This window comes from Myxine glutinosa, chromosome 2 (assembly GCF_964187855.1).
Source record: "Myxine glutinosa chromosome 2, kmMyxGlut1.1, whole genome shotgun sequence".
In the NCBI taxonomy this organism is placed as follows: Eukaryota; Metazoa; Chordata; class Myxini; order Myxiniformes; family Myxinidae; genus Myxine; species Myxine glutinosa.
Window position 1 is genome coordinate 90,551,141 of NC_136262.1, and position 12,220 is coordinate 90,563,360.

The window sequence follows — 12,220 nt, forward strand, 5'->3', positions numbered from 1 at the left end:
CTCAGGATGGGCTCACCTGTGATTCGCACTCGGGACTTAGATTTATACACCTTACAGACAGGTCAGCAGAAGCACGAGAAAATAAGTTGTTGATAAAGAACCTTTCGAGTTGCTAAATATCAGTAATTTATTATATTTTCCGGTTCACGATCAATGATCGATGTGTATATATATATGTTGCTCGGCTTGGCACCGCCCCTCCCGAAAGCGCGCGCTGTGTCGCGCTGTTGACGTTCGCGAGACGAGGCTGAGGGCACGCGGTGCGGCTTGAGGAGAACTCTAGAATAAACAAAGTGCCATAACTTTGTCAAAAATGATCGAAACGTCGTGAAGTTCGAACTTGATCTGTAACTTATCATGAGGAAACCATGTACCAAGTTTGAAATTATTATCATTAAGAGTTTAGAAAAAAAAGTCCGGAAAACGGTTCTTTGCACGACGGACTGACAGACAGAGGGACGGCGTGCAAACCTATAGTCCCCTCCGGTGTACACTGGTAGGGGACTAATAAGTTGTTAATAAAGAACCTTTCGAGTCGCTAAATATCAGTAATTTATTATATTTTCCGGTTCACGATCAACGAGTATATATATATATGTTGCTCGGCTTGGCTCCGCCCCTCCCGAAAGCGCGCGCTGTGTCGCGCTGTTGACGTTCGCGAGACGAGGCTGAGGGCGCGCGGTGCGGCTTGAGGAGAACTCTAGAATAAACAAAGTGCCATAACTTTGTCAAAAATGTTTGAAACGTCGTGAAGTTCGAACTTGATCTGTAACTTATCATGAGGAAACCATGTACCAAGTTTGAAATCATTAGCATTAAGAGTTTAGAAAAAAAGTCCGGAAAACTGTTCTTTGCGTGACGGACTGACAGACTGACGGACTGACAGACGGACTGACAGACGGAGGGACGGCGTGCAAACCTATAGTCCCCTCTGGTGTACACCGGTAGGGGACTAACAAGGGAATTAGACTGTTCCTGGAACACCTTATGCTGCGGTCTCGAGAAACAAGAACATGACAAGGGTCTGCAAGCAGCAAATTTGATTGTTCGAGATGATGTAAAATGCTGGAACGTTTTGCTCAAGTACTGCACAGTGAAAGGGTTTTGAAAGCGCAAAAAGGCGATTTGTGTTCTATAGTGTACACATACATAATTCAATTGAAACAAGAAAAAGAGCAATCAGAGATTGCAAACCCTCGCCAGGATGTGTTTTCAGTGGTTTTTAAGGCTATGTTAAAAACAAATATGGCGGGCGAACCACGTGACCGATGACGTCATCATTATTTTTTTTTCTAAACTAATTTATTCCTACATTATGCTCAAGAAATTGCATCTTGATCGGATGAAGTTTTGAACTTGTCGAATTATGACGTCATAATGGAGGCACCTATGACATCATCATTAACGTATTTTATTCCCCATGGAGAGTTCTTTACAATGAGACGTCTCAACTTTTTATATTCAGCACTTTCGGAGATATAGAGGTGCAAAGTTTTTCGAATTTTCCAAGATGGCGGCCGAACCACGTGACCTATGACGTCATAATTATCATTAACAAATTATACAGGTGGAGTTTCACCTATAGTGAAGATTTCCTGTCAATCGGACCAACGGTTGCAGAGAAAATTATATTTATTCTGTGCGGACAAACAAACAGAGAAACAAACTGACTCAAATGCAATACCCTCTCCTCTGGCGAGGGTAATGAAGATTTTAAAGGTTGTTGCATGTTGTTAAAAAAAGAGCTTGTCAAATCGTCTGCTGTTGATTCAGCGTATTTTACACCACCTTATTTAACACATTGCATTTATTTTTCGTGCCTGTTGTTTGTGTCCTTTTGACAGCTAAAAACAGTACGTTTCCTGTTTGGAATGATTTCCCATTTTGTTTCATTGCCAGACAGGCAGACAGAGAAAAAGGTTATCTCACTCCTCTGCACATGCACAATGGGGACAAATTCAGAGCCAAAGTCCTACAGGTTTGTTTTCTGATTTGTGTTCAAAATATTCCATTCAAATGATATCAAGTTGTTCCTCGATCAAAAACCGACGTTTATCGACAGGCATAGAGCGACAGACAGCCAAAGTAACCCAATCGCTCAACTCTGCTTTTTGCTTCTTAGTCAGGGCCCTTCGGGATATTTTGGTTCAAATTCTTCCAAAAGAATCAAATTTGGCGCAGATGTTGCCCATGCCATACTCTTTCGATTTTTGACGGGCGCCAAGGGCGGTATGATCCGGGGACCATACCGGTCCATCCCGCCATGTCACCTGACCTATGACGTCATAATTAGGATATGCATCCAATCACATGGCGTACTATAAGTGGTCAAAGTTCAAAATGAATCGATCGAAAAATGAAGGCAGGGATCCATTTTTAAGGTTTTCATAAAATCCAATATGGCCGCCATGTCACATGACCTATGACGTCATATTTATGACATGTATACAATCATGTATACATGAACCCAGATCATGATCGCACAAAAATTAAACACAAGGATATGGCATACAGTTCATAAAACATCAAAATCCGTACCTTTGTAATTAGACTGATGAACTGCATATGCCTGAAAATTAGGAAATAGACATGTAAATATTTCCTCTAATTGTCAAAAATAAGGTCAGAGTTCGATTACCCAACCCAGAAACATAAAATGGTGAACCTCGCGTAAATCGACAAAAAACTCAAAAACCGACATGTTTGACTCAAAAATGACCTTTAAGATGACCTTGAGTGTTGACCTTGACCTCGAATCATCAAAACAACATCATAATTGGATTCCTCGACCTCGAAAACCCCTGAAAAGTGGTATCATACATGATTCCAACCCTTTTGGTCATTTAACTGATTTTCCTCTAATCCGGGTGGTGGCCATTTAGTATTTCGCCAATATTGGGGCCCCCGCGGGGGGGCGCCCGTCTCGGCGCCCGTCAAAAATCGAAAGAGTATGGCATGGGCAACATCTGGGCCAAATTTGGTGCTTTTGGAAGAATCTGAACCAAACGGCCCCAAAATATCCCTAAGGGCCCTGACTATCTCGTGTGTGGGGTAATGAGACAGGAGGGGAGGAAATCTGGCATTCCATAAATGGCAGAAAATAAGAAAAGAGTGGGACATGTGCGTGTGCCAGTGCACGCGTACATAAGCAACTCCAAATCAGTTCATAATTGCATCACAATATATACTTATAACCAAGTTTGGTCAAAATACCATCACTGGTTCACAATTTAGTGCAGCAAGATAATTTTTGCGGAACGGGACCTCTGTCCTTTGAACTCTTGATCCCATAATCTAATCAGTTCATGTTTACATATTTATACGGACTTGTTTCCAAGTTTGACTTGGGTCGCTTCGGCCGTTCTTAAGTTGTCGCAAGAATGAAAACCTATCACGGATGCACGCACACACTGCCAACTCGAAAACATGCCTCTGGTGACCTCGTCAACGGAGACATAAAAAAATGTTCGATAAACGAAGGAGGAATGAAAACACACAACGCACACGATGAGAATAAAAACGAACGGATGGACGGATGGATACCTGGAAGACTCTCCCTCTCCAAATCTGACCTCAAAACTCGACCCGCTCCAATTACGTCGCATAAAGTTGGCTCTTTTTCTCTTTTCTACAGATATTACTTCAGTTCCTGCTCCAAAGAACTTGCTGCTTGTGTATCTCCGCCATTAGCGAGACCATGGAATGAATTACTCGACAATCCACTGCATCGCATGATTATTGCGTGGCCATTGGTAACTCAAGGGTGGGCCATTATGGTGTATGTTTCTTCCCCTCCACTCCCAATCTCTGGAACTCTTTACCTTGTCACGTCTTTCCAAACACTTATGACCTTCCTCTTTTCAAAAATCTGATTTTTAACTTCCTCAAAAACTCGAAGACGACTCTCTCTTTCTTCACTTTTCTATGAATGCAGTTCTTTTATTTAAGGCCTGGCCTCGATGGGAACGATATAGTCCGTGACTGGAATCTTCAACATAAATTTAAAAAAGCATCCCCCTGACAGTAAGTAGCTTCCTTCATGGAACATCGAGAGCAATTAATCGCCCCGTAATCCATCACCAAACTAGAACGGCACTTGGTAGAGAGCATACCTCCACCAGGCTTACCAGTTTATGTTTTGTATAGGTGATGATAAGAGCCCACCGATAGGTGATGATAACATCGTCTGAATGCGTCCATAACTTTTTGAGATATTGTGCTACATATCGTTTTTGGCCCTATCTCTCAGGGGTGAAGAATCACTTACAAATTATAGGATCTACATCTGGATCTTCAGCAATATCTAACCAATTCTTCCCCGTCACACACCGAATCTCTCCACCAAGTTTCGTCCAAATCTGTCTATAACTTTTTGAGATATCGTGCTATACATCGTTTTTGGCCCTATCTCTCAAAGGTGAAGAATCACTTACAAATTATAGGTTCTACATCTGGATCTTCACCAAAATCTAACCAATTCTTCCTCGTCACACACCGAATCTCTCCACCAAGTTCCGTCCGAATCTGTCCATAACTTTTTGAGATATCGTGCTATGCATCGTTTTGCCATAATCTCTCAAAGGTGAAGAATCACTTACAAATTATAGGTTCTACATCTGGATCTTCACCAAAATCTAACTAATTCTTCCTCGTCACACACCCAATCTCTCCACCAAGTTCCGTCCGAATCCGTCCATAACTTTTTGAGATATCGCGCTATACATCGTTTTGCCATAATCTCTCAAAGGTGAAGAATCACTTTAAAATTATAGGATCTACATCTGGATCTTCACCAAAATCTAACCAATTCTTCCTCATCACACACCCAATCTCTCCACCAAGTTTCGTCCAAATCTGTCTATAACTTTTTGAGATATCGTGCTATACATCGTTTTTGGCCCTATCTCTCAAAGGTGAAGAATCACTTACAAATTATAGGTTCTACATCTGGATCTTCACCAAAATCTAACCAATTCTTCCTCGTCACACACCGAATCTCTCCACCAAGTTCCGTCCGAATCTGTCCATAACTTCTTGAGATATCGTGCTATACATCGTTTTGCCATAATCTCTCAAAGGTGAAGAATCATTTACAAATTCTAGGATCTACATCTGGATCTTCACCAAAATCTAACCAATTCTTCCTCGTCACACACCGAATCTCTCCACCAAGTTCCGTCCGAATCTGTCCATAACTTCTTGAGATATCGTGCTATACATCGTTTTTGGCCCGAACTCTCAAAGGTGAAGAATCACTTACAAATTCTAGGATCTACATCTGGATCTTCACCAAAATCTAACCAATTCTTCCTCGTCACACAACGAATCTCTCCACCAAGTTCCGTCTGAATCTGTCCATAACTTTTTGAGATATCGTGCTATACCTAGAATAATTATCGTGCTATATCGTGCTAGTGATCCTAGAATTTGAGGATCTCGCGAGATCTTGGAGACGGCGGCAGGGATTTTCGAAGCTCCACACGGTCTCCACGTTTTTCGAAGTTAAGTCTGTTCACAATTGTATTTTGTCGAAACTGTATTTATCTTTCGGTGTGTGAAGTTATTGTGTGCAACTTTGGTTGTTTCTCGGTGTTTATCTTTCATAAATTGATCGTCTGTTTGCCGTGTCGCGAGCAAGGCCTTGTACAGTGTGCACTGTACAACCTTGAGGCTTTGTTTTTCTCTCAGTGGTCCGTCGTTTGTGATCCAATAACTTTCGTTCTCTGTATTCCCAGTCTTTTCACCCATAGCCTACTTCCTTGTGTAAATCTCAACTCAAAAAAAAAAAAAAAAAAAAAAAAAAAAAAAAAAAAACATTTCCTTCTCTGTTCTCATTCGTTTATTCATTCTTATTCGTTCGTTCGTTCTTCGACCACGTGTTTCTCCCCCATTTCCCCAGATAGTTTTCACTCATTAACCTTCAATGTTTACACTTTCCCCTCAAGTTATGTATTCCGTCATATTTTATAACACCTTTTTCTTCTTCTTCTTTAAAAGGCTGCTTTCGACTTGCTCACCAAATCAATTCATCCCAAAAAAAATATCCATCTCCTATAGTGCCTTTGTTCTACATTCCCTAAACTCTCCTGCACTCCATCCTCCATCCAGCGTCCTTAAACGTATTTTTAACTCGAAGGTCACAAGAAACTCATTTTGCAATAAATGTTCGTTTCCCATAAATCGTACACTTTCAAAAATCCAATCTCACCCCTCCCCTCCAAATCTTCCCCATAACCCCTCCCCTCCAAATCTTCCCCATCACCCCTCCCCTCCAAATCTTCCCCATCACCCATCCCTTTCAAATCTCCCCCCTTGCCCCCTCCCTCCTAAACTACCCCCTCACCCCTCCCCGCCAAGACGCCCCCTCGCCCCTCCCCTCCTAGACTCCTGCCTCACCCCTCCCCTCCAAATCTCCCCCATATCCCATCCCTTTCAAATCCCTCCCCTTGTCCCTTCCCTCCCAAACTCCCCCCTCACCCCTCCCCTTCAAATCTCCCCACCCTCATTGCTTCTCAATTTCCCCCCGCTCACTCCCCCTCCTCAAAGCGTCCTCCCCGCTTCTTCCCCCTTCAAACTCTCACCTCCATCTCCCCCAACCTTCTGCCTCGCTCTTCCCCCTCCTCAAATAACACCTCATTGTGGCTCACCCAATCACCATCAAACTTTTTGTCCGCCCCATCCTTCCCTTTCTCCGAGCTATTCTGAAATCTCTGACACACCTTCAACAGCTCTCCCTACCTCTTCCACCTCTTCCACATCTTACCCTACCCCTCCTCCCCCCTGTTCTGTATCTGATGCTCCCCCTTCCTCTTCATTAACGGTATGGACCTCAAACATCCGGGGCCTTCGTTCAAACTTAACCGATCTCTCCATACAGGTTGCTTCTGTCAAACCAGACGTGATCTGCTTAACAGAAACATTCCTCCTTTATGATGTCTCTGATTCCATAGTATCTCTCCCGGGCTACTCCCTCCTCCGGTATGATAGACCTGAGCCTCGTCCTGGAGGCGGGGTTGCTATCTTTATCAAAAACTCTCTTCCTCACTCGCCCTGCACTGCACTCTCTCCACCTCACCCCCAGGAATACCTCTGGCTACGGCTTCCCCTTCGCTCCCACCTCTTGTTCATATGTGTGTTGTACCGTCCACCAAACAGTGATGACTCCATCTACATCTCGCTGTCTGATGATATGGACCAACTTCTATCTACTCATCCCAACTCTCTCTTCCTCATATGTGGTGATTTCAACTGTCATCATGCCAGTTGGCTGGGTGTGGGTACCTCTCTCACCAGCCATGGCTCCTCAGCAAAGGACTTCTGCGACTCACTGGGACTGACACAATCTGTCAATTTCCCGACCCGGATCTCAGTCAACGGAACATCTTCTCTTCTGGACTTGGTTATGACTAACTTCCCTGAAAATGTCTGCTGCTCTTCTTCTGCTCCGATCGGAACATCTGATCATGTCCTTGTTAAAGTGGACATCTCTCTGACCATCCTCAGGGAGCCTGCTCAGCGTCGACGAGTCTGGCATTTCACTCAGGCCAACTGGCACGGTCTTCAAGCAGCCATCAATCATCTGGACTGGTCTCCCATCTCTACCACCTCTGACATCAACTCATCCTGGGAATTCTTCCAAAGTAAATTGCTCTCTCTCATGCACAGATTTATCCCATCTCGTCTTCAGTTGTCATACCCTTCCTCCCGTCCATGGTACACGGAATCTTGTGGTGAGGCTGTTGCCCAGAAACAACTTACCTTCGTCTCCTGGAAAGCAAATCCAACGGAAGGAAATCTCATTTCCTTCCACAAAGCCCGAAACAAGTGTGTGTCCACCCTCAGGAGAGCCAGGAAACAATATCTCTCCGTTCTCAAGACCGAACTCTCTTATCTGTCTCCCTCTTCCAAATCCTGGTGGCGTCTGGTCAAATCCGTTTCTGGTGTTTGTTCCCCCTCCATCCCCTCCCTTACCTCAAACGGCTACACAGCTGACTCCGCACGTGAAAAAGCTGAATGCCTCAACTCTGTGTTTGCCTCTAAATCTTGTGTCCCAAACCCATCCCTCTCTGTACCCACCATACCCAGTCATACCCTGCTGCTCCTGGACTCCGTGTCCTTTCCTCCTGACAAGGTGGAAAAGTTTCTGTCAACCCTCGACTCTGATTCTGCAACTGGACCCGACGGCATCAGCCCACGGGTCCTAAAATCCTGCTCTGCTGCTCTATCTCACCCTCTCTCTGTTCTCTTCACCCTCTCTTTTGCTCAAGGTCAACTGCCATCTGCTTGGAAATCAGCCAACATCACCGCTTTGCACAAAAAAGGTGCAAAAACAGATCCTAGCAACTACAGACCAATCAGCCTTCTCCCAATTATCAGCAAAGTCATGGAATCCATCATTGCTTCTGATATGAAATCTTTCCTCTTCTCCAATGGCTTGATCTCTGATCATCAATTTGGTTTCAGACCAGGTCACTCTACTCTGGACATGCTGCTTCTGCTGTCTCAACAATGGATGGAGGTCCTCAATGCCAAACAGGAAATTAGAGCTGTCTCCCTCGACATATCACGTGCCTTCGACACGGTCTGGCACCCCGCTCTGCTCACCAAACTCTCCTCCTTTGGTATCCATGGAAATCTCCACGCATGGCTGGCGGACTTCCTCTCTAGTCGTCGTCAACGTGTGGCCCTGAATGGGTTTCTCTCATCTCCTCTTCCTGTTCAGGCTGGAGTTCCCCAAGGCAGTGTTCTGGGCCCCGTGCTTTTTCTGGTCTTCATCAATGATCTCTCTGACTCTCTCGAAAATCCTCTCTATCTCTTTGCTGATGACTCCACTCTCTGCCGCTCCATTCCTCTTCCCTCAGATCGGCAGTCTGCTGCCTCCTCACTCTCTGAAGACCTGGACAAAATCACAGACTGGTCAAACAAGTGGAACATGTCTTTCAATCCTGACAAATCTCACACTCTTACTATGTCTCTCCGAAAAGATCGACTGGACAACCCTCCCATCTACTTTCTCAACAATCCTCTCCAAGAAGTTCTGTCGCTCATGATTTTGGGTCTCACTATCTGCCATGATCTTTCTTGGGAAAACCACATTTCAAAGCTGGCCTCCAAAGCCAGTCGCCGACTGGGCATCCTCCGTCGTGCGAAGTCCTTCCTCGGCACACCTGAGCTCCTCACCACATACAAGGCTTTCATCCGCAGCTCAATGGAATACTGTTCTCCCCTATGGGCCGGTGCTCCTGCCTCACACCTAGCTCGGCTTCACGCTGTTGAAACCAAAGCTTTCAGAATTATTGGAATCTCCCGCGATGAAGCTATCTCTGAGGGCCTTTCACTCACTCACCGCAGGCAGGTAGGTGGTCTTTCTGTCTTCTACCGACTCCTCTCCGGCCTTGCACCCCCAGCTCTCTCTGTGCTCTGTCCCCCAAATATTCCTACAGGTCGCACAAGATCTGCCAGCAACCCTCTGATGGTTAAACTGCCGAAATCTCGGCTCTCCGCTCACCTTCACTCTTTCATTCCTCTTTTCTCCCGCCTCTGGAACAAACTCCCTCACTCCCTTCAATCCCACTCCTCCCTCCAGGTCTTTAAAACAGCTGTTCACCACCATCTCTTATCTTCCCCCATCCAAAACCTTGATCTTTTCTACCCCCGCTAATTCACCCCAGATCCACCTTGTTTGAAATTCCAACTTCTTTCCTGGAAGTCCTGGCAGTGTCCATATGTTTTATACCTCTCCCACTGCCCCCTTCCCACGCCCCCCCCAAAGCCCTCGCCCTCTCTCAGATCTCTCGATGTCTCCATGTCTCTCGGTCCCTGCTCTCAAATGTTGTGTTTGTGTCCTTCCCCCTCTCTCCCCATCTTGTCTACCGCTCCCTATGTTATATGTTTTATGTGTCGGTTTGTCTTTCTGTGTGATTAATGTTCGCTCTTTCACGAGCCTCGATATTGTATACAAAAAAAAAAAAAAAAAAAAAAAAAAAAAAATACATCGTTTTTGGCCCTATCTCTCAAAGGTGAAGAATCACTTACAAATTCTAGGTTCTACATCTGGATCTTCACCAAAATCTAGCCAATTCTTCGTCTTCACACCCAATCTCTCCACCAAGTTCCGTCCGAATCCGTCCATAACTTTTTGAGATATCGTGCTATACATCGTTTTTGGCCCTATCTCTCAAAGGTGAAGAATCACTTACAAATTCTAGGTTCTACATCTGGATCTTCACCAAAATCTAACCAATTCTTCCCCGTCACACACTAAATCTCTCCACCAAGTTCCGTCCGAATCTGTCCATAACTTCTTGAGATATCGTGCTATACATCGTTTTTGGCCCTATCTCTCAAAGGTGAAGAATCACTTACAAATTCTAGGATCTACATCTGGATCTTCACCAAAATCTAACCAATTCTTCCTCGTCACACACCGAATCTCTCCACCAAGTTCCGTCCGAATCCGTCCATAACTTTTTGAGATATCGTGCTATACATCGTTTTTGGCCCTATCTCTCAAAGGTGAAGAATCACTTACAAATTATAGGATCTAAATCTGGATCTTCACCAAAATCTAACCAATTCTTCCTCGTCACACACCGAATCTCTCCACCAAGTTCCGTCCGAATCCGTCCATAACTTTTTGAGATATCGTGCTATACATCGTTTTTGGCCCTATCTCTCAAAGGTGAAGAATCACTTACAAATTACAGGATCTAAATCTGGATCTTCACCAAAATCTAGCCAATTCTTCGTCTTCACACCCAATCTCTCCACCAAGTTCCGTCCGAATCCGTCCATAACTTTTTGAGATATCGCGCTATACATCGTTTTGTCATAATCTCTGTGTTGAAGAATCACTTTTAAAATTCTCTGATCCAGATCCTGATTCGAATCTTCAAGAAAATGAAACAAACTCTTCCTTGGCACACACCTAACCTGTCCACCAAGTTTCGTCCGAATCCGTCCACAACTTTTTGAGATATCCTGTTCACAGACAGACCGACAGACAGACAGGGGTGAAAACACAATCTCCGTCCACCTTCGCTGGCGGAGGTAAAAATGATGAAAACATTCAAATGAAAAAGCCAGACAGACATTCACAATCAATTTTCGCGCGCGGAATGAATCTCCCAGAAACGACCAAAGGCCGGAGGGTAGAAACCTCACAAGTACTACTAGTACTAGTCAGCATCGGTACAACACAGCAAGAGGGCAACAGGCCTCTGGAACTCGACTTGTTTACTCAGACGGAAAATCCGAGCCCCACCCGGTCCGCGATCGTGCAAGCAAAGACCCCCCCACCCTTCCGCTCTTCTGCAATCGTTAAACTCGCTGGGACCGGCCGGTTCATCTTACGCCAGTGGCGCTGCTGTCGTCGCATATTGCATCTTCGGAATCGGAGAAGGCGTCTTGAGCGAGGGGATGGGATACCGCTTCACTCAAACCAGGCGCCAACATAACAACTCCCGTCAGAGTGGCGCCGCTGAGCCGAGAAACACAAATGCTCGTTTAAAGCTTGCCCCATATATTCTCCCAATATGCGACCCCAACACAATGACCTTTCGTTCTCCTCCTACTTATTTTGTCATTGCCATCAATCGTTGATGAACAAAAGCTCAGGAAAGCTGGAATTCTATTGGAGATGTATATTAACGTTATTGTAAGCTCGGCTGGCTCCCTATAAGAGTTTTTTGTGATGCGTAATAACTATAAATATTAACAACTTTTATTGAAATTCAAACCGTGTAGGCCTACGTTCTGCAATAAAAATTTTAAGTTGTTATTCAAAATATGTAATGCCCGACAATCTTCCATTCAGAAACCAAGTACATTATCTGCCAATTTTTATTTTATTCCATTATTTATTAAGTACAAGCAGGGAAATTAAATTCATCCTCTGTTTATACTACCTCCATGTGAATCCTCACAAAATGTTTGACTTTAATAAATTTGTCCTTAAACTGATTCCGTGGGGGAGGTGCACGAACGTAGCTTTGGCCAAATATTACGTAAATACGTCAGACATACGGCGCAATGGCGCAATGACGCCAACAGGATCGGTAATGTTGCGTTGCAGCAGTCACAATATAGTTGCCAATGGGTGCTTACGTAAATCTGCATGTCCTCGAAACAGCGTCAGTTTGAAATAAGCAATTTATTTAATTCGTTCGACTGTTAACATGTTGATTCGGTTACGCCATTTTTACCATATCAGTGACAAATG

General features: G+C 44.5%; 1 protein-coding gene across 4 annotated transcripts in view; it reads right to left on the reverse strand.

Annotated features, from left to right (window-relative positions):
• SNX30 (sorting nexin family member 30) overlaps positions 1–11,647 on the reverse strand; it is a 52,819-nt gene extending 41,172 nt beyond the window's left edge. Inside the window, exons 1-2 of one of the 4 annotated variants that reach the window (XM_078771226.1) lie at positions 11,353–11,493; positions 2,539–2,569 (exon numbers count right to left, since the gene is read on the reverse strand). In XM_078771226.1, coding sequence (XP_078627352.1) covers positions 2,539–2,569; positions 11,353–11,384 — 63 coding nt within the window. In that variant the 5' untranslated portion in view covers positions 11,385–11,493. Of the gene's footprint in view, positions 1–2,538; positions 2,570–11,352 lie in introns of all 4 variants that reach the window. The other 3 variants (XM_068107785.2, XM_068107786.2, XM_068107787.2) reach the window with 3 other exon arrangements.
• Positions 11,648–12,220: the final 573 nt, after the last annotated feature.